This window comes from Trachypithecus francoisi, unplaced genomic scaffold (genome assembly GCF_009764315.1).
Source record: "Trachypithecus francoisi isolate TF-2019V2 unplaced genomic scaffold, Tfra_2.0 Lachesis_group2, whole genome shotgun sequence".
In the NCBI taxonomy this organism is placed as follows: Eukaryota; Metazoa; Chordata; class Mammalia; order Primates; family Cercopithecidae; genus Trachypithecus; species Trachypithecus francoisi.
In genome coordinates, this window is record NW_022681465.1 from 7146677 (window position 1) to 7170202 (window position 23526).

Here is a 23526-nt window from a genome sequence, read left to right on the forward strand (position 1 = left end):
AAGAAAGAATAATCCTATGATTCCCTCTCTTTACTAATTTATAGTATACTGCATGATGAACACATTTGACTCTCAAGTCAGCAAGGAATGAAAGAGATTAAGCAATTTCATTAGTTATCTAACTCTAAAATATATATTTATAATGATTTATTTATTTATACAGATTTATAATGATTCAGGATGCTGATACAGTGCAAACACGTTCTTACCACAGCCAAAGCTAAGTTGGTTGGGGAGAAATTGTGCATGATCATGAGTAAAATATTTCTTCTTTCATACTTAAAGATGACAGAGAAAGAGAAAAAACTATAAAGGCAGCAAGATCATCATCTTGCACTTAATAAAATTGAAAAGGTTTCGACTGCTGCTTCCAGCGGAACTCAAAATGAAGAAGTTATTTGTATCTTATTTTTCTTTAGCTCTTTTTACCCTATACCATGCAGAGGTGTCTGCCACAGGGGAATGTCCAATGAGTCACCTTGTTATGTTGCAGAACACAAAAGGCTTCTCTAGATTTTTTTAAATGGTTTTTGAGAAATAAAAGAGCGACTTTCCTGATTCTTTCATTACTTCCTCACTGAGAGAGTTAACACATTTAATTTCTGCTTGACAGCTGGGCATGGATTAAGTCTGTTAAGCAGTTAATCCCTTATCTTTCAAACGTAGAGATTTCCCCAATGGCATCTCAAAGACGTGCTTACAAGGCAATGTGTATTTCGTGAGTTACTTACTGAACTGGAACTTGGTTTCCCGAAGGCTGTTACCAGGTGTTTTACCAGGTGACCCATGTCAAAAAAACTTACTTCTCATTAATTCACAGTAAGCACTTGAAGCAATACCCTGCTTTTAAATGTTACGTCTATATTCGCATGGATAATGAATATATTCTTGTTATTATTTCTAGTCCTTGACTTAACATCAGAATGCTTTCTTTATTGTTTTGAAGATTTTAAAAATATATTGTAAATGGAACCCATGGTCATTTCAGAAAATGTGGAAAGTCAAAAAACAAAAAAATTGTACACATAAGTAAATAAAGTCACCAATACTGCCACCATCCACAGTTTATCACTGATAAGGTTTGCTTGTGTGCTTACCTTAAACTTTTGAAATAATGAGTGATCAATATTCTAACTATTCATGTAATACTATAGAATAATTTTCCCAACTTTTTTGAGAACACAAATATTAGGGATAGCTTAGTTTATGTGCTCAATCTCATACTGTCCTTTTAGGCACTGAGTAACCCCTAAATGTGGGTGCTTCGATTGCACTTGTACAAATTTCAGCAATCGTGCTGATTTCCAGTAGCTGTTACATGATTCATGTGAATAAAATTCAGTGATATCTTCACCAAGCAGAAAACGATGTCCTCTGGCCTCCTACAGTTCCTAGGGTACTGGCCCCAAGCCAGCTCACCCGTCCGCACCACCACTAAATATCTAATGTCCTGAAATACCAAATCCTATGGAAACCTCACCAAATGGACAGTGAAATAGGAGGATAATTAATTAAATATTTTAATTGTCTGATGCCTGAGATTTTCTAAATACATTTCCTCTTTTGTTTTGTTCTAGAGTGAATTCTTTTAGTGCTTGAGACTACATTGATTTATGTGGCTAATGTATACAGGCACACACATCCAATTCCGAGTTTCTATCAGGAAATACACAAAATGTATACTACATTCCTTGTCTCATAGATGTAGCTTGATTTTTTTTTTATTTCTAGTTTTATTATAGTAGCAGTTCCCCATTAGCCTTCAGCAGGAAATGACAGCGTACTTTTAAAATAACTTTATGTGTTAAAAGGATTTGGGTTGAGATAATTTAGAATCAAGAAGGAATAAACATATTTTGTAAATGTAATGTTCCAAAAGCCATCTTTGGATCCCAGCCTAAAAGACTCTGATTCTTATCACAAGCACTCTTTTTTTTTCTTTTCTTTTTCTTTCTTTCTTTCTTTCCTGCTTTCTTGCTCTCTTCTTTCTTTCTTTCTTTTTTCTTTTCAATCCTGAGATAATAGCTTTCCATCTTGCTGGTCTTGAGATGCAGGTTCTATCAACTTTAAAGACAGGGTTCCAAAATACAGTTGGTTTGAAATATTCAGGACAATGACCCTGCAAGACCAGTAAGAACTGGCCTGGGTCTTCCTTCCCCTGCAGAGGATGTGGCTGGATACATCAGAATGATAGCTTCAACGGCATGAGCCTACCTGGCTCATTCTCTATATTTCTCTGATAAGGATGGGGCAGGAGAGGAAGTCAGATCAACAAAACCTACTGTTGTCAGATCATGAGCTACTGCTAGATGCTTCATGTACCCATGAACTTACTTTATCGAACACACTCACTTATAACTGAGGTTCAGAGAAGTTAAGACATGACCCCAGGCCGTTACAAAGAGTGAAGCAGCATCAGGGGGATGACCTTCTCCCATCTCCTAATCTCTGTCATCTCCCTACATTCTTGCAAAATTTTCTTTTCTCCCCAGTTGTCAGTAGTTCTATGCAAATTCTTCTCAGGAAACAATAGTTACATATATACACTGCAGACACAAAAATATTGGCCAGCCATATGCAGACAGTGTAGCCCTGTTAAGAAAGGGCGCTATTCAAATATCTTGCAGAAAATCTATCTAGTAAATGTTCACTGAGGATCATGTTTCATGAAATAGAATGACTGGTGAGCTGAGTGCTGCATCTGCCTGGATAGCTTCTTGTCTCACTCAGCCACGGGGTGTCTTTCTGGCTCCCCCTTGGCGGCATTCAAGAAGCATATGATGAATCATGTTGTTTTCCATCATTTCAGGGCTGATATTAGTCAACAAATAATTCAGTTGGAACTGAGCACTAACACTGCAGGCCCAAGTTTATGAAGACACAAGAGTAAGTTCTGACCTACAATTGGAATGATATCTTATGGGAGGCTCCATGGTTCAGATTGAAGTGCAAATAAGACGAGTTTCATCTCGTTTCATCCCATTTTCATAACAGCGTAAATTCATATCTTAATAACTTCAATTTTCTCAAATATGTATTGTCTTGGTCATAAAGGTAACAATGAAAACATGTTTCTGGATTTGACACAGAAAAACAAATCTAAATAACTGCAGCATTAGTTATAGGTTACATACAAAGAGAGACACTGTTCATTTTCTAATAAAGTGTAGGAATTCATATTGCTTTCATTGGACACTTTCTAGGTTCTCTGTTTTTCCTAAGTTAGGTATGGCAACTAAACCCATCACTCCAGGGAGATGAATGACAATCATTTTAATAGGGGAGTATATGCTTGAGCTTGGAGTTCTCTAAATTGCTCAAAGTGAACAGGAAGTAATTATAATGGGCTGCAAGTACACTCAGGCAACTTACAAAATGCTGTGAAAACACACTATAGCTATTATATGAGAAGATTTACTGCATGGTCCTTCAAACTTCAAACTTCTAACAAATTAACAAATAACATGTGGTTTTTTTTGTTTGTTTGTTTTGTTTTTTTTTGAGATGGAGTCTAGCTCTGTTGCCCAGGCTGGAGTGCAGTGGCACGATCTAGGCACACTGTGAGCTCTGCCTCCCGGGTTCATGCCATTCTCCTGCCTCAGCCTCCCAAGTAGCTGGGGCTACAGGCCCCCGCCACCACACCTGGCTAATTTTTTTGTATTTTTAGTAGTGACGGGGTTTCACTGTGTTAGCCAGGATGGTCTCTATCTCCTGACCTTGCGATCCACCCGCCTCAGCCTCCCAAAGTGCTCGGATTACAGGCGTGAGCCACCACACCCAGCCACAAATAGCATTCTTTAAAGAAGAACGTCAGGAAGACAGTTCATGTATGATTTAGGTAAACATTATCAAATGCATGTACACAAATGCACACAAAAATCGTCGCACAACATATGAGATGAGTAGATAAAACCACAGAGGAAATGCACGCCTATACTCACATCTGCCATTCTGTGGGAGGTCTTCAAGGAAAGTGACCATCAAAGAACTACTTGGATGAGCCCTGAGAACACCGTTCCTCCTCTCAGGAATGAGTGGGGAAGCTCAGCACTGTGTGTAAGCTCCTCTTCCAAGGCAGAGTCACGAATGGGCAGCCGTGGACACTCGTTCTGGTTCACCATGTGTCTATGTTCCACTGGAGGATCCGTGGCCTCAGGGGCATCTGGACAGCACTCGGGATGGGAGGGAGTGGCTCTGTGTCCCAGGAAAGGAAGAGGGTAGAGGCCTTTAGAGTTTGCTGTACCTGGGGCTTACGTGAAGCACGTTCTCCCACTCACAGCCTCTAGCTGACCTAGATTTCTGAGGCTCCCAAGAACAAAACCTCTGAAAAGAATGGGGCCCCATCCTCAGGATTCTGAGATTCTGGAAGGTAATCATACTGAGATGGAGAAGAGGCATGGGAAGGAAAGAGAATAAATCAGAAAGTGAGAGAAATACTCTATAGGATTGAAGTTTAATGAATTGTGGTATGCACTTACCAGGGACCTATGACTTTATTATGTGAATAACTTATACTTTAGGCCATTACCTAGCACAACTAAATTAAACATTTATTTCAAGATGAGATTTGTTGGATGAATATTTAATGATAGGAGCTTTATTACTGAAAATTGCTATTACGTCATTTTTGATCAACACTGATGTTTTAGCTTTATATATATTACTTTTTCATTTATTTTGGTATCTATTAGAAAGATTTATTTTTATTTTCACACATTGTATATTAAACTGAACATTTTATATGCTCCTACTCTCTATTTTTTATTTTCGTAGAGATGGAGTCTCCCCATCTTGCCCAGGCTGATCTCGAATTCCTGGCCTCAATAAATTCTCCCACCATGGCCTCCCAAAGAGTTGGGATTAGAGATGTGAGCCACTGTGCCAGGCCCTCAGATCTTCCTATTCTTAACAGTGGTTTTATTATTAATTTCCTACCCATACTATAACTTGATTTCAGACCAGAGTTTCCAACCAGAAGTTAAAATGTCATATTGAACTATTTTCAACACAAATATTTGTGAAACATAGGAAAAAAACATGGTCTAAGAAAGTTTGAAATGAATACATGTCCTAAAATGTAATTTTAAAATGTTTGATATTATATATACCGCAGTCAAATTTGGCAGTCCTTTAAATGATATATTAATAATTTTGTTGTTTTAGAATTATTTTGTCTGAATTTATTTCTATGTAAATATTCCATCCTACAAAATAATTCTTCCTACTTTTTTTTTTTCACATGCAGATCTTAAGTGTGCAATGCAATGAGGATGGAGCAACATATACACCAATCAAGATAGAGAACATGTCTGTTACCCCAAAAAGTTCTCTTACCCCTGCTTCCAGGTGATGCCCCTGGCAACCACCAGTTTGGTTTGTAGCATCAAGACTTTACCTGTTCTTGAATTTCAATATATGGAACCAGGCAGGAGCATAATTCAGCTTCTTTTATTCATCGTTCTTGAGATTCATTCTTGCTGTTGTTTCTATCAGTAGTCCATATATTTTTTAAACTAGTGAATCATATTCCAGTGTATAAACATACCACAACTTCTTACATTATTCTTCTGTTGATGGACACATGACCTTTTCCAGTTTTGGTTGTTATGGGAAAAGCAACTGTAAACATTCTTAAGACTTTTTGTGGGCATTATTGTTTGTTTTTGGTAAATACCTGCTAACAGTGGAATTGCTGGATCTTAGGGTTGGTGTAAGTTTACATTTATCAGAAACTGCTGAACTGCTTTCCAAAGTAACATTTTGCATGTATGAGTCTTAATTGCTCCACAACCACTCCGACATTGGGTGGTATTGATCTATTTAACGTTAGCCATTGGAGTAGTATGAAATGCTTATTGTGAATGTAATTTTGGTTTAGCTCATGAGCAATGATATTGACCATATTTTCATGTGCTTAGTGGCCATTGGTATATTTTCTTTTTGAAACATATGTCTAAGTATTTTGCCTATTTAATTTTGAATTTTTTTTCTTTTTATTGAGCTTTAATAATTATATAAGTTCTGGATCTATGGCAATCCTCAAATATACATATTCTGAATATTTTCCTTAATCATGTGGTTTACATTATCATTTGTTTAATCATATATTATGAACAGAATTTTTTAAAAATCATATCCAATTAATCAAATTTTTTCTTTTATGCTGAGTCCATTTTGTGGACTAAATATCATTGCTACACCAAAGTCCTGAGGTTATGCTCTAATATACTTTAGCTGCTCTCGAATGTTAACTTTTACATTTAGGGCAGTGATCCATCTTAAATTAATGTTTTTGTGATTTATTATGTATTCTTGACAAAATGAGCCTTTTAATACATTTTTAAGTCCTTCGTAATCTCTGGTAATATTTCTAATCTTGAATTCAATTTTGTCTGATATTAATCCAATTCTACCAGCTTCCTTATTCTTACTTTTGTATGCTATATCTTTCCTCCATCTTTACACAGTTCTTTATCTGAGACTTTATATTATGTTCCTGAACCTGATCTTTTTATCTCATCTTCTAGTCTCTGCCTTTTAACTGGAGTTTTCAATTTATTTATATTTAAGGCAATTACTGATACGATTGGTTATGGTTCTTCCACCTTGCAATGCATTTTCATTTTGTCTCATGTGTCTATTACTCCTTTGTTTCTCCCTTCCTGTGTAATTTTGGGTTAGATTATTGCTAGTAGAATTCCAATTCAATACTTTGATTGAATTTTGTTTCAATATTTAAACTGAAATCTGTACTTATACTGAATTAAAAGTAGGACAGTAGAAATAGTCCAAACCAAATGAGAAAAATAATTTAAATTATACTTTTTTAGTTATACATTATATTTCTTTGTAGTCGTTATTTTAGGAATTAAAATATGCATTCTTAATTTATCACTGTCTACTTAAAACTATAAATATTACTTCACATACAGTATAAAAGCTGTCAGTGTATAAATTAACCTATCCACCTGTGTTTTGCTAGTGTCATAATTTTATAAAGTATTTGCTATAAACTTCACATTACCATTAAATCATCTTTGCATTAAATATTTAGTTTTCTTTTAGATAAAATAATAGAGGAAAAATGTCATCTTTTACATATGCCCACATATTTCTTATTTTATTTTTATATTTTTGAGGCAGTCTCTCACTGTGGCCCATGCTGGAGTGCAGTGGTGCAATGTCAGCTCATTGCAAACTTTGCCTCCTGGGTTCAAGAGATTCTCGTGCCCCAGCCTCTTGAGTAGCTGGGATTACAAGTGTGTGCCACCACACGTGGTTAATTTTGGTATTTTTAGTACAGATGGGGTTTTGCCATGTTGGCCAGCCTGGTCTCAAACTCCTGGCCTCAAGTGATCCACCCCTCATGACCTCCCAAAGTTCTGGGATTACAGGCTTGAGCCACCCTGCCAGTTGTTTCTACCTACATATTTCTATTCTTTCCTGTAGATGTACATTTCCATCTGGTATCATTTTCCTTCATGTTGAAAATGTTTTGTGGTACAGGTCTACTGATAATTAATCTTTTTCAGATTTTATTTATCTTAAAAGTCTTCATTTCAAATTCATGTTTTGCTGGATATAGACTTCTCAGTTAATGAGTCTGAGTCTGTGTGTATGTGTGTATATGAGTGTGGCATGCTGATTTCCAGAGTTGTGCATTATTTTCTGAACAGGGTTGTTCCAATGTAGCCATTCTTCTTTCATAGAAATAACTCTTAGTGCACTATTTTAAAAAAATATTGATAATTCAAGATAACATAAATGAACCTTTATTATTATGTTTCAAATTCATGTACTAGGCAGGTAGTAAAAAGATAATTAAATGTATATTTGAAGCAAAAGTATATTTGTAAAAAATATTACATTTACTAAATTATAATGCCAATAAAGATTGCCATTAAATTAATCCTTACACTGGAATTGGTATCCAGTTAACAATAATTCTCATCAGTATTTATATTGGCCTAAATTCATTTTATCTTTGCAAAATAAAATTATGGAATTCTAAAACCAATCATTAGTTAATAGGGAAGGTTGTCAACAGAAAAATGTAATTCATAAATACAAACATATTTTATTATTAAGTATCGTAATACATCATTTAATTGGTTTTAGTTGAATAAAACAAGTTACCCCAGGTTTCTTTGTATGTATGAAAGAAGATAAAAATGTTATGACAATACACAATATGGGTCACTACTATTTATTCATTTTCTCTAGTACCATTGGTGTCTTGATTCTGTAATCCAAACTCTCAAATTAAAACGGATGCTTCACATTTTCTAAAAGTATTCTTTTTGGGGATTGAGGAGTGTTTACTTGGAAACAGCCTCACAGTGTTACACATATTACATCTGTATGATGGATAGATCCTATGAAAATATGTCAAGCTTCACCGGCAGGCTAAAACATATGGTAAGGGTTAGACATTTACCATGTGTGAATTTTCTAAGAGTAAGTGGTAATAAAACTAGATCTGCTGTCAGTCAGCTATTCTATATTCCAAAGGATAAGTACACATTAAATTCATGGTATTATGTTCAGAATTTTAACATAAATAGCACTCCCATAGAGTAGCAGGATAATGTTTCTTGTTTGCTAATTTGTGGTAGTCACGCTTATTAGATTTGGTCCAAGTGTCTTAAAATATTGAAATCAGAAAATCGGAAGTCATCTTGTCCAGTCTATGTACATCACAGATCTCATTCTTCACATTTACCAACTCCACAGAGAATCTGTTACATCTTAAACAACTAGCAGAAGGAGAAAACTTCTTTTATTGTACCAAGGTATATTTCTTGTAATTTTCAAATTATCGTTTTTAACTTTATCTCATTGAATCTTCTCAGATAAGCTTCTTTCAGAGGTTAACTCAGAGCTCAGTACCAGTTCCTACTGTACACCCACTATTTAGATAAATGATGAGATCACAAGCCAGAAAATATTTTAAAACAGCTCTTTAATTTTACAAAAAATAAACCAGAAGTTTTTAAAAAAAGTTTTCCTCGAAACCATGTGCCACTGTAACCCCAGAAGAGGTAAGGATATACATTGCTAAAAACAAAAAGAACACTGATTACTTTTTCATTTTAAAATTGACCTTCTTGACTTCTTTAGCAAAGTAATGATTGTCAAAGGCTTTGTCTGGAGAGAAATGACTGTTATAAATTTTTTATCTCCTCTGGGATGGACACAGCAGCTTGCCAGTTTAACCAGAAATTTTCTCTTTTTCCTTGATAACTCAAATATTGATTTTGTTTAGGCATCTGGTCAGCACAGGCTCTGGAGAGGTAGGCTCCAGAGAGTGAATCCTTATGGATGCTGGCATTATGGTGATCTCATTTCTCTTCATGTGACTGGTTGGAAGATATGTGCATGGCATTGTTCTGGCCAATGGCTACAGGGAGAATTCTTCTGTCTAAAATGTCCTGGGGGTGAAAACCCTTTTGTTCCCATGCCCTTTTTATTCAGAATTCTGTTATGGGAGTACAGGACACTTCTTGCGGCAGTGGTTACCTTGTACCCAACAGGTGACAAGTTTAGGGAAGAGTATTCATTACGCCAAGGATGGTACAGCAAAGTGATAAATGGCCCTGGGAATATAGGACTTCATGGAGCCACCTCCAGACATCCTGTTGGATGAAATTATTAATTATCTAGATAATTGAGTCTTGGATGGTCAGGAATCCTCTTCCTTGATGCTGAAAGCCATCCTAATCACTACTGCACTTTTAGCACTTCAAAAGGCAAGCCTGCAGACACGGATATAAGAATTTCATTGAATTACAAGGATAGAGAAAAAGAACATATGAAGAATAGGAAGTGGAAAGCCCCAAACTGGGTAGTAAGAAGAAAGAAAGGAGGGAGAGCTACGGAGGATTTGGAAGAGGGTAAAGTGTTCTCATAGAACTTCCATAGGAGGAAGCAGATGTTAGAAAAATTTAGGACATGTGTGATAGTCAAAACATTCAACAATCAGTATGGCACGGGCACAGCCCTCAGCGTGGACTCCTGTCTTTCATTCACAAAGGGTGCTATATCAGAGCAGCACCAATAGAACCTGGCAGGCTAGCAGGGGGAGAATCAGTTCACTCCTGAGAACCTGTCCCTCACCCCCACAACACACACACCCAATTTTCTGGCATGGACATGCCTCAAAAATCTCTGCATGCCTCTGAATGTCAGGAGGCCCTGAAGACAGCTGGGGTGAGAGCTGGCCATCTTGCCTGGGTCTATCAGGGTGCCAGGCAAAGTTACCTCAGTCAAGGGTGATGGAAAAGAGTCCGTGAGAGCTGATGGAAGTCTGGCAAGACTGGAGTGCCACCAGACCCTGATTGGGGTGGCCACAAGTTACACTGTCCATCAGCCAGTGCTAATGGAATGTCCAGGGCAGACACACCTCCGAAGCCACTGGTACAGTGCGCCTTTCTGACAAGCGAGGATCGCAGAAGCCCCTGGGTCTGAAGCTAAGATTCCTCTTGCATATCGAATCTCCCCTTCCCCTCAATGCTAGGGGACACTTTGGTTAAGTTTGGGAAGGGTGGGCAGATCTTGAAAATGGAGTTGCTGCTGTCAGCTCAGAGACTGGATTATGTAAAGAGGTTATATAAATAGAAACATAACCCCATTATATAAATATAAATATAACCTTTTTATAGAACCCAATCTCATAAAAATACAATCTGCAACCTTTTTATATAACCCAATCTCATAAAAATACAATCTATAAAATTCATGATAGTGTAAATAAACTTTTATTCATATTTTTCAATAAAAATAATATAACCCAATCAATAATAATATATAATAATCAATAATAATATAACCCAATCTTACATAAATACAATCTGTATTCATACAGATATATAAATATATAATATATAAATATATATTATATATAATATATGTAAATATAACCCCTTTATATAACTCAAGCTTATATGATACAATCTGTAGCACCATACATATGGGGTTATATAATTTAGCTCTATATAAATTTGTATTTATATATAAATATATCTATATAAATTTATATAAATCTGTATATAAAGGGTTACATAGATATTAATATTTATATAATATTTATATTATATATAAAGGGCATTATACATAGATATATATATAAAAAATAAGGGGTTATTGGTATATAAATATAACCCCTTTATATAACGCAATCTTATGTGATACACTCTGTAACCCCACTTACAGATGATATTAGTCTGTTCTCACGCAGCTATGAAGAAATACCTGAGACTGGGTCATTGATGAAGGAAAGAGGCTCACTTGACTCACAGTCCCGCATGGCTGAGGAGGCCTCAGGAAACTTACAATCATGGTGGAAGGCAAAGGGGAAGCAAGGAGCCTCCTTCACAAGGTGACAGAAGAGACAATGTGTGCCGAGTGAAGGGGAAAGCCGCTTGTTAAACCATCAGCTCTCATGAAAACTCACTCACTATCATGAGAACAGCATGGGGGAAACCACCCTTGTGATTCAAGTACCTGCCCCTGGTCACACCCTTGCCACATGGGGATTATTAAAATTCAAGATGACATTTGGGTGGGGACACAGAGACAAGCCCTGTTACAGATCCCGACTGATGGCACTGCACTCCAACAACTTCCTCTCCTCCCTACCCCAGAGATGGGGCTCTGTGAAAAGCTGAAATCACTTATAGAAAAATAAAGCTCAGGTGAGCTCTACTTGAGAAGTGTATTGCTGGGAAGCATTTTTTTTTCTGAGTTACGCCTCGAAAGAAAGCTCCATTAGGCACACTGTGCAACATAGAGATTCTGAGCCCAGGTTCTGCTTGGTTACTCGTATTGCTATGGTCTTAGTTTCCCACCATCATTTCTTAGAGTTCATTTCTGAAATTAAATACACATTCTAAAATAATCAAGTCTAGATTTTGTATGTGCTCATTAATCATTTTAAAATTTGCTATGTTTTAATTATCTTTAGTTGCTTACTCCCTACTCCCACTATTATTTAATTGAAATTTATATTCCACCTATTTTTAAACCAGTTGGAATTATCTTTTTAATTAAGCACTATTTGAACTAGAACAATCAGAGGACTGCCATTAATCCACTAATCCTTCTTGGGAATTGGGTGGGGTATTGATCAATCGTTAGTCAATTAAAAAAACAGAAAAGCTTCCAGATGGCTAAAAGAAGCTACAAAACTCAAAGGATTACAGGATTACATATATATTACAGTAAACATAAGTAAATTAATTAAACAAGATCATGAATGTGGAGTATCCAGTTGTCTGAGCAGCTTAAACAGTGTGGATCTTTCCCTAAAGGTCTTATACTATAAGACCTTGTGTAAGAATATTATAAATTCTTCTGGGGCAATGATCAAAAAGAAGGTAAATAAGCATGAGTAATCGTCTTTTAAATGCTTTAAAACATTTTAGACATTTCAATGGTTTTTGCATCTAACAAACACTGGATTGAAAGTGTTGAGTGGAACCAGTATCCCTTCTGCTTCTGGTTATGGCAATCTATTTAATAAGAAACTTCATGGGAAGGGGGGAGGGGGGAGGGATTGCATTGGGAGTTATACCTGATGTAAATGATGATGAGCTGATGGGTGCTGACGAGTTGATGGGTGCTGACGAATTGATGGGTGCAGCACACCAACATGGCACAAGTATACATATATAACAAACCTGCACGTTATGCACATGTACCCTAGAACTTAAAGTATAATAATAAAAAAATAAGAAACATACCTGGGCAATAGCAGTTCAGCATTTCTTAATACAAATCTCCATGGTTATTTGTCTTGCTCTGTTGCCTAGGCTAGAATGCAGTGGTGTGATCTCGGCTCACTGCAGCATTGACCTCCTGGGCTCAAGCTATCCTCCCACCTCAGCCTTCTGAGTAGCTGGGACCACAGGCATACATCATCATACTCGGCTAACTTTTGTGGGTATTTGTGTAGAGACGGGGTTTCACCATGTTTCTCAGGCTGGTTTCGATCTCCTGGGCTCAAGCTGTCTGCCCACCTCACCCACCAAAAGTGTTGGGATTACAGGCGTTGAGTCACCTCGCCCAGCCTAAGAGCCCTTTCTTAAACTCTGGGCTCTAAAAGAAGTCTAAGTACCAGGCTAAGCACAAAAATCATTTTATAAATTCCATTTTGCCCTTTTGTTTAGATGTAATTCACTGAAACAACTGATAGACCCTGAAGAAGAAAAGGGCCGAATATTATTTGGGTCAAGAATACTTTACTCACAGGAAGCAAAAACATTCTGAAAGGTTCCCAATGAAAGAAGACAGCTGATGGGCAATGTACGAATCACTGGACTAATCCGATTTTGTTATGCACTTACACCTGTGATTCCTGATGTCAAACTTCGCAAGTCTTTCATCCCTTGAATTTTCCCGTAAAACACCGTTGAAAGAGGGAAAGAAGATGGCTGTGGATACTTTTCTACACCATCAATGTAGAGGGGTGACAACAAGGACTTACAACCTACATTTGTAAAATTTTGTCCCAAACAGACATAATTGTATTATGTGCAAATTTAAAGACGAAATATAATTACATACTTTTCTCTTCACATAAAAAAGTAGATGCACCCCTGTAACAATACATAATTACAAACTGTATATCTTAAGAGTAGATACTTTGCACTCTAATGAAACTTGATATAACGTAATTCGAAGCAACACTGAGCAACCTCCAAGCCTGATATATAGTTTCTATATTTTAATCTAGATATTTTAATATTAATATCTTTAAGATTTCTAAGTGTATATGTTTTAAATGTTTAAAATAAGTCTTTCATTTGTTGGCTCCTTGGAAGAATATATTTAGTAGAACAGCTCCCTGCAGCAGGGAGACAGATTTTTTTCCCCCATGTATTAGTTATTAGACTGTAATGCAATAATGAGGGTCTTGGGTGAAGATTGCTTTTTTATTCCTTTTGCCTGCTGAGCATGAAAATGTCTTCAACGTTTCTCAGTAACAATGTAAATACAGCTTGTCTTGATAGAGTTCGCACATTAACCATATCTGGTCATTTGGAGGCAACTGGCCACGTGAGCCCAGCAACCTTCCCTAAACATTGTCCCAGGCACCAGGTTGCACTGAAATAAGAGCTGAGAGAAGTACATTTCAGGTGGCTTATGTGCGGGAAAAAGCAGATTCTGTTTCTTTCAGGAAGGTTCAATTGATTATTCATTTGAAATATCCATTATTACTCTGACAGTATTTTCTTAACTAGTTTTTATGTAAAAATTTAGTCACTATTTATCTGTGTATTCATCTTATTTAAAAAACCCCAGTGTTTAGAATTCCTTGTTCATAGTGATATAAATGATCATGCTTTTTAAATAATAAAGGACAAAATGAGCCTGCATGCTAGTCATCGTCATAATGCATTACTAAAAAGATGTACTCTCAACATGTCTTTTACTTAACCCTCCCAGTACCCAAAATACTGCTTAACAATAGTGGCTTGCTATTTTAGGAGAGTGATCAGGATTGAAATAGTGTTATAATCAGCTAATGGCGCTGAGAGTGGGTGAAGGAGGGAGGTCAAGGAGAGCCTCAAATGTAGATGATGAGAATCAGCTCTCTGCACAAGGGAAGTGGAGGGTGGTGGGTAGGTGAAAGTTGGTGTGAAGGGGTGTGGGTGAAGGGTGCCATTGCAGACAAAGGAAGAAACAGGGATATAGGTCCAGAGATGGTGGGAGTGGGGTGGTGGCAGAACCTTAGGGGGCTCCCTGCAATTATTTCTGCAGCCTAAAGCGAGAGGTATAATGGCATTAGAGGGCAAAGCGGGGCAGCTGCAAGCAGGAAGGCGATGGTGGGGGAAGAAACTGGGGGAGACTTGAGAAAATACTGGGTAACATTGACAGGAAAAATAGTTGTTTGGATGTGGGCCGGTGACAGAGTAAGAGTAGGACAATCCAAGCCTCCTGGAGCCAGGAGAAGGTTTGTTAGGTTGGGACATTGAGTTCAGTTTCAGACTTGTCACTTAGGAGAGCTGAGGGTGTAGCTGGGATACTATTTGGAAGAGAAGCGCACAGTAACTTAGGTGTGAAGATATTCATATGTATTGCATGCTGCAGCACTCAAATATGCTACTTAACATATTTATTATGGTTTCTTTTTGAAGTCTTCCATTTAATAGCAAAAAATCCTGGATTTATTAGAGGGAATCCGTAACTCAGTCCATGAACATGGGGCCTTATAGCATTTGAAGTTAAATTTAGAAATATATCACATTTTCCACAAATGCTAGGCATAACGAACAAACAAAATCCAGCAAACAGCAAGCCTATTCTGAGCCGTCGTTCTTCTTCATTCTACCCCCTACACTGGTCTTCACACGTGTCAATCAGTGTGGCCATGCAGGGAGCTCACATATTATACTGCATCCTACCTCCGCCTTCTTGCTGTCAGTGTTTCAACACAGTGAAGCTGCAAAGAGGAGGAAGTTCTTTTTTTTTTTTTAGATGGAGTCTCACTGTGTCACCCAGGCTGGAGTGCAGTGGCGTGATCTCGGCTCACTGCAACCTCTGCCTCCTGGGTTCAAATGATTCTCCTGCCTCAGCCTCCTGAGTAGCTGTAGCTGGGATTACAGGCCCCTGCCACCACGCCTGGCTAACTTTTTGTATTTTTTTTAGTAGAAATGGGGTTTCACTATGTTGGCCAGGTTGGTCTTGAACTCCTGACCTTGTGATCCACCCGCCTCAGCCTCCCAAAGTGCTGAGCTTACAGATGTGAGCCACTGCGCCTCAACGAGGATGAAGTTTTAAATTATCACTTTATACATCCTGGGAGACTTCACTGATATTGCTCAAGATGTGTTACTGGGAACACACAACACGTTTTGCCCAAGATGTGTTGCTGGGAACTCACAGTACTAGATGCCATTTTTCTTGATCAAAAACCAACCTTAAGGAAATTTTCTCCAGATAATCTCTTTTCCTGGACACATTTATTTTATCATTATTTCTTTAGTATCTCATCTTCTATGTACTACCGTTACCCTTTGCTCTGTTGGTCAAGTGGAATTGGTAGCAATAGGTGTTCAATCTTTCATGAAAACTTTGCCACTTTAAAATTTGAAAACACTGTGAAGTTTTTAAAGATATAGTGGAGGGTACTGTTTAATATAGTATTAATAGCAAACATATAAAGGCAACCCCTTCAGGACCTGGAAATATTTTTGTCAAATGAAGTTTTGCTTAAAGTAATATATTGCCATTATTCATCAACTGAACTCAGTTTTTAAAAGAATGAAGTTGTCTGTGTCTTTCTTGATTTATTCATTCATTCATATAGCACATACTTATTAAGCACTTGTTATGTGTTTTGCCAATTTCAGGTAATAGGAACATAATGAACAAAAGAAACAAAATCTTTTGCCTTGACAGAACTTATCTTTTAGTGAGGGAACAGGTCATATTAATACAAAAGTAAGATTTGTGGGTGTTTACTAATTGTTATGACACACCACTAATACATTTTTTTCTTGCTTTATACCAAAGGAAATAGTACTTGCTATTAAATAATTAGACAAAATTCAACAACCTTCTTGGTGCAGTTCAATTTTATTATATTTATATATTTTTTAATTGGATGCAAACAATTTTTTCCTTTCAGTCTAACAATATTGATTAAAATCCATCCCTTTACCCAGCAGTGGTACAAACATGTTTGAAAGAGTCTTAGAAAAATTCATCCATTTTTTATTTTCCTACTTCAAAAATAAATCAACTGAAGCTTGGAGATCTTATGTGACTTCTCCAAGGATGTATAGTTGATATCAGAGATGGAAGAAAACCCAGTACATTAAGGAAGCAATTCTGAGAATATTCACAATTACTTCACTATAGTGTGGAATAAGACTAGAAGTGAACTTGATTTATTTTCAGATTTAAAAAAAATCATGAATCAAAACATGTGAAGTGGCTTAAAATCAAACGTTGGTTGAATTGAGTGGGAAAGGTGAAATTGGACAAAAATATACATGAACTATATCTCAGCATTGTTCCATAGACGCCATGTCTTGTCCCTTGAGATGCATTTTTTTTTTTAATTTTAGAGCATAATTAAGTTACTCCTTAATGACTATTTTAAGGGACGCTCACAAGGGTATAAAAATAAAAGCCAGGGTATCTGAACTATCCATTTCCGTAAGCTTGCTAAATAAGCTCCTCTTCCTGCACCTCTCTAGGCAACTGATCCTGAGCACACATCTCCACGGTGGCATGAGTCATTGCTTTTTAGATCACACTCTCCGTGCAAGAGCCGAGAAATCGATATCTCTCACGAGGTTGTAGACGTGCTGGAAACTGATTAGTCATTAACCTATTGTCACTCCTCTCAGTGCTCATGGAAGGAGTCGCAGCATGTCCATGGATTTTGAAAGAGTACCAAGGAGTAAAATTCTCCACGGCAGTGGGCATTTGTGAAAGGTCTGTTCTGAAATACCAGTAACATCTTCTCACATGTTAAGGGGCAAAAATCTCAGTGAGTCACCCCAAATCAGGTTTTACCGATGATTTTTTGAAATATTGATTCTGGTATCGTCCCTGAAAATTTAATTTATCAAATAAGCCCATAAAGTAGGCATGTAAGGACTATTCGGCACTGGATGGACAAGAAAATGAACATATTTAATGTTACAGTCAGCAACGTTTTGTTGATGCTTTGGAAACTGAACTGCAAAGAAGTACTTAAATGAACTGAAAGAGTTAATTTGACTTCTAAAAGCCATAAACTGGCTTGGGTTGGGTGGATTCTATATTCCCAGACTCTGGTTCAATAAAAACGTAAATGTTATCTGGGTACACAAAGCATATTTCATGGTGATAATGAATCTGTTGACATACTGTTCATACTTTATTATATACATTTTAGTAATGTATTTGCCAGAGAGAAAAATGAATACACAGGGAAAGACTGTGCTCAGCTCTACAACCTGCCCCGGGTTGGCTGGCACACGTCCGCTTCTGTCCTTGGCGCAGTTTGCTGGGCTGCCTTGATTTAATCAATCAGAGCCCCGTGGATGTTGAGAGGAACACGACGGCGTCATTGACTGAGCTAATCTAACTGGATTTGAAATAGGAGCTAGAAGATGGGTTATTTTTAAACCAAAACCCGCTGATGCATAACACTGTCCTGCAGCGTGATTGCTTAGATTTATAATCGATTGGGTGTGTCTTAGTGTGTATGTAATCCATGAGAGGTGACCAGACTAGGAGGGGATAGGTGGCTTGAGTTCACAGGCAGAGGAGGCCTTGTCCTTTGGCTGGCCTGCCATAGGCTCTGCCTGCAGGCCCAGACTGGAGTGCCGTTTAGTGTGACCTGTTACCAGGACAGTCTTTCTCATTTGCAGGGCCACGGGCAGAATGGACATGTAGAACCCTTTGATGAAAAATTTTTAAGAATTTCAGGGTGGTGACAGCAGAACCTTAAACCAGCTGCACAAGTCACAGACCCAGAAAGTCAGCCTTGCTTGCTGGGTTTTGAGGATAGAGGGCTGCCCTCTAGCGTTACAGGAAAGACGACTTCTGCTTCCTGATGATTGCTTTTTATTTTTTCTCCCACAGGCCCCGTTAGAGATTCCCCAGCAGGTTTCTTTTTGCCACAAATAAATTGCTACAAAGTAAATACATGGGAGAACCCCTTGCTCTCCATGCCTTGCCCTTGGAGTGGCAGCCCTGCTACCCAGAGGCACAGAAATGAACCAGAGGACTCCTTGGGGTCCCTTTAGTTTCAAGAGTCCATATTTCACACTCCTGGCTTTGTACTAAAGGACATTTTTCATTTTACTTCATATGGCTTGTGAGTGATTATTTTGTTTCTTTTTTTCTTTTTTTAAAATAGAAACTGTTGTGGAAAACTTTTTAAAATGCATACTTAGCGCACTCTATTCTAAAACATAAATACAGCAACTGTAATGATCGTACTGTTTCCCTTTTTTTTGTATTAAACGTAAAGCAACGACAGAAGCCCCCATAAAAATAAGCATCAAAACAAAACAAAGATCCAACAAAGCCTCAGAGAAGCCCTGACATAGTCTTGATTTTTATATTATTTTCCTGTGTCTATGATGATGACATTCAAATTGTAGTGTTCAGGAGGAAAGGAGGAGTAGGAATGTTGATTTTTGTTCCTGTTTCACTTCTTGTAGCCCTACTTTTCAAAGTAAATTGGAAACTAATACAAGAGTCCCAGGATCCCTGTCTTTCCGACCCCCTCATCCTGCCCCCTTCATCCAGCACATGGTAGGTACAAAATGTTAGTTGAATGACTGATGAAAGGATGAGTGAATTAAAAAAACTCGAAAGGGTCAAGGGTAAAATAATCTCCATGTCATTACATTGTAACAAAGTTTCTTAAACGTCTTAAGACTCCCTTTACCATACAGAGAACATATATATGGTATAGATAATGGATATTTAAAAGATTCCACTTCCCCACTAGGAAGAAGGAAACAGTAATTAAGCATTTCCTTTTCCTCACAAGTTTTTTGGCTCTTTTAGCATAAACCTAAATGACAGATTATTTATTTTTTCTTCCTTCTTGAGTGGGCGAAGGCAAACATTTATCAATACAAGGGGTAAAGAAGAAGCAAGGATTGGAGAGAAGATAAATAGTCTGTTGCTAACACAGGAAAGGACTGGAAATGTGCAACTCTGCCCACCCCAGAAAGACCAAGCACACAGCAGGAGGAAGACAGAACCAACACAATAGAAACCGTGTCCAGCTTCCCACTCAACCATGTTTCCTTGGAAGGGATTGGGTTCTGGATATTTATACCGGGGATTCATCAGTGTTGTCTGTCATTGAAGCTTGCTCTCAGAACCTTCAAAAACCTAAAATCTGGGAGTATAATAATCACATCCTCAGGTTCACAGCAAAGCACCGAGCCAAAGCACCCAGCCCAGTGAGGATTGATGGGAGGGTCTGAGGTTGAAATTACCCGGGTTACAGTCACAGGAAGGTGTTGGAGTAGGGGTCTAGGCGGCAGTCCATAAACCCTGCAGGGAAGAGATTTTCTTTCTGCTCCTAGGGCAGGATGACCCACGGTGGGAGGTGAGCCTTGGGACCTACAGGACGCTTCAGGGGGACCCCCTCCCACCCATTGCCTCCTCCACTCCTTGTTTCCAGGTCCTCAGAAGGAGGGAAGTCCAGGGACTATGGAGCCTGGTGGGGCCGGACCTGATGTCCTGCACGCTGCCCTGAGCCCAGTCTTCCCGGCCACCTCCCTGCCTCCGGTCTCTGTGAGATCTGCAGGTGAGCTGTGCAGCTCCTGAGCCCTCACCCTTAGGCCCCGTGGGCACTGACTGCTGCTAAAATGAAAACCTCTAGAAGGATCCCGCCTGGGTCTCCGTGCCCAGCCTGGCCCTGTGCTCAGGGTAACACAGCCACCTAACTTACATGTCCTCTGCCAGCAAGGAGGACCCGACAGCCAGGGAGGCGGGGCATGGGGCCATTCGAGAAGGTTCTGAGGTCTTAGGTGGTGACAAAGGCTGAGTCCTGAGAATTGGTCATCTCCTGGAAGAGATGAAAAGTATATGGAACAGCCCTCTGGGCTGCTCGCTGGTGGCAGGAGAAGGGAGGGTCCCTGTGCCTTGGATTCTTTAGAGTAAGGCTTTGGGGGAGGAGGTGGGATGTGGGGGCTCTTTGGGCCGGACTACACTCGAACAGCAGGAAACCTCCAGAAGGGTGGGCTCCTTTGGTGATCAGCGATGAAGCCCCTTCGGCCCCCAGGGCGAGGGCTAGCGGCCTCCGCTGCTACGCGTGTCGGGAGGGGACACTGTCCCTGATGACATCTGCTCCCAAGGCTCCTGTCGGGTCTCTAGCGCCTCCTGCGTCCAGTCCCCCAAACTCCCAGGGCCCAGCCGCCCGCCCCCGCGCCCAGCCGCTCTCCCCAGCGCCCCTTTGCCGCCATTCCCGCTCGGCAGAGGGGCTCAGCGAGGACCACGACCAGCCACGGGGCACCTCTGTAAACCTGTGATACCACAGGCTTATATGGCACCTCCAAACTGTGACTGAAGCTGAGCGTGCAGGGCGCAAGGGAGGCTGCCCCCCGAGGCCGCGGCGGGGGCTCCCCGTGCAGTCACTGCCGCTTCACTTCCACATCGTGCAGGTCTCCAGTTAGTGTCCTCTGGCGTTTCCGCGCCCCGCCGCCCTTGCAGGGAGCCCCGGCCCTCTCAAAAGGGTGGAGAGGATGGGGGAGCCCTCAACCCCGCTGCGCTGAGGGGAAGAAGGGCTGGACGGTAAACCCGTGCCCAATGCGGGGAGGCGGGAAAGGTGGGAAATCCCCTCCAGGGCCCCAAGAGAGTGAAAAGGAGGGAGTCCCCCGCTGTCCTCCGACCCGCGTACTAAAGGAGGGACCCCCCGGGTCCTCTGACCCCGGCTGTGCTCTGTGACTGTGGGGGAGGGTGGGAGCAGGCCCCGCAGCCCACTAAGGGGTGGGGAACAGGAGGGTGGCAGCGTCCCTGCCCGCTGCCCTTGAGGTACTGGAGAGGAGCTTAGGAGCCCCGCAGTGCTCTGAGCCAGGTGGGGCGGAGGAGTCGGGGGGTGGGACTCCCTCCCTCCACCCCCTAGGCTGTGTTCTCACTTCTTAGTGGGGAGGGCTGTCCCTCCCACCCCACCCACGCTGCACTCCGGATAGGGTAGAGGAGGTGGACGACCCGGTGGCTGAGTGTGGGAGGGCGCCGGGCGAGGACGACCCCTGGCCAGGGCGCAGCGGGAGCTCCCCAAGTTAGCCACTCCCCCCACCGTCCAGCCCCCGCAGTCCCCAGCCTGCAGTCCGGCCGTCGGGTGGGGGCCTACACCGCCCCTGCACAGAGGCCGGCAGCGCGCGGGGCGGTGAGCGGCGGGCGGAGGGCCCCGTGGAACCCGCCCCCTCCCGCGCTGTGGCGGCGGCGGCGGCGGCGCCGGGAGCTGCCCCCGAGGCCGCCGCCCGGCCCCCGCCCGCGCGTCAGCGCGCCCAGCCCGGGGCGCCGAGCTCCGCCCGCGCCGGAGGCCCCTGCGCGCAGCTCCGGGCGCCGGCAGCCGGGCCGGCCGAGGCGGCGCGGGGGTGGGACGCGGGCGGTCGCAGCAAGCGGCGCTGCCCGGGCCGGGCGCGCACGGCGGGCGCCCTGTGAGCGGCCCCGATGTGGCAGCAGGCGATGCGGCGCCGCCGCTACCTGCGGGACCGCGCCGAGGAGGCGGCGGGCGGCGGAGACGGGCTGCCGCGGTCCCGGGACTGGCTCTACGAGTCCTACTACTGCATGAGCCAGCAGCACCCGCTCATCGTCTTCCTGCTGCTCATCGTCATGGGCGCCTGCCTCGCCCTGCTCGCCGTCTTCTTCGCGCTCGGGCTGGTGAGTGGCCTCCCCGCGGATCCAGCGCCTCGCCTTCCCCGGCCCCGAGAGGACCCGGGCCAGCCGAGCCGCGTCCCGCTCTGTGCTGCCCCGCGGCCCGCGGCAGCCCCTCGGCCCGCGGCTCCCTGCTCCTCCTGCCGGCCCGCAGCCCGGTGGGCTCTGGCAAGGGCTGCGGGCGAGAAAAAAGTTTCCTGGGAAGGCTCTTCCCAAAATAAAGTTGCCGAGGTGTTCACCAGGTGGACGGGCAGGGCGTGTGCTTTTTGCATCTTTGCACACCGCTGGCAAACTCTGCGCTTTCTGCCGGGCGCCGCTGCCCGCAGCGCTCGAATAGGTCTCCCCAGAATCAGCCCTGGGCTTCCTGGGCGAGTGGCTGTCTCCTGCCCGGTTCCGCTGGCACGGCCCCGCAGCTGGCATTTTCGTTTGGATTGGGCGTTATTCAACTCTGCAGAAAGCCTGCCTTGGGAAAGTGGTTAATGACAAGGAAAATGAAGAAGAAAAATTAAGTATACATTGCCTTTGCTAAAATCATTTAGCCGTTTAGCCCGATAGACAGAAAGTGATGGGGTGTTGACTTGTGAATCTTTCATCTCAGGGTCTACAGTTAAGAAGCGTTTGGGATGGACGGTTGCTTTCCCGTTTCTGGAGAAGTAACGTGGTTAGGGTTTTGGACAGGTTATTAAAGTGGATTTATCACTAGGAGTATAATGCAGCTCAACAGCCAGTTTTGCCAGTTTATATTTTTCCAGCAGAAATCCTTGGCTCGCTCCCTTGAAAAGTGAGGGGAAGTCTGTAGATGGCGATAACTTCCTGTTACTGATCTCTGAGTGTGTGGTTCAAACTTTTGCACTGCCTGTGACATGCATGTGCAGATTTTGTGCAAGGCATCGATTATCCAGCGAGATTTTTTTTTTTTTAGTCAGTGGTTGATCTGTGAATGTCTCCACTGGGTGATTTTTTTTTAGCTTAGAATATAAATATGTGCCTATATTTATATGTGTCCACCACCAAAGAAGTGGATTTTGCTTATGTTTCACCATGCATAAAATAGCTGTCCTTGGTATTTGGCAATTTGTTTCGGATATCCAGAGCCAGATGGTGTTCAAATGTTATGCATGGGAAGAATTGTTACCATCATGTTTTTAAAAAATAAAAAAATTTCCCCACACCACTCAATGG

General features: G+C 41.3%; 1 protein-coding gene across 3 annotated transcripts in view; it reads left to right on the forward strand.

Annotated features, from left to right (window-relative positions):
* Positions 1-20536: 20536 nt before the first annotated feature.
* ADCY2 (adenylate cyclase 2) overlaps positions 20537-23526 on the forward strand; it is a 432701-nt gene continuing 429711 nt past the window's right edge. The window contains exon 1 of one of the 3 annotated variants that reach the window (XM_033178771.1): positions 20537-20624. Coding sequence is in view for 2 of the 3 variants with exons in the window: in XM_033178769.1 (XP_033034660.1) it covers positions 22141-22350 (210 nt within the window). In the remaining variant the exon portion in view is untranslated. Of the gene's footprint in view, positions 20625-21981; positions 22351-23526 lie in introns of those variants that run through there. The other 2 variants (XM_033178769.1, XM_033178770.1) reach the window with 2 other exon arrangements.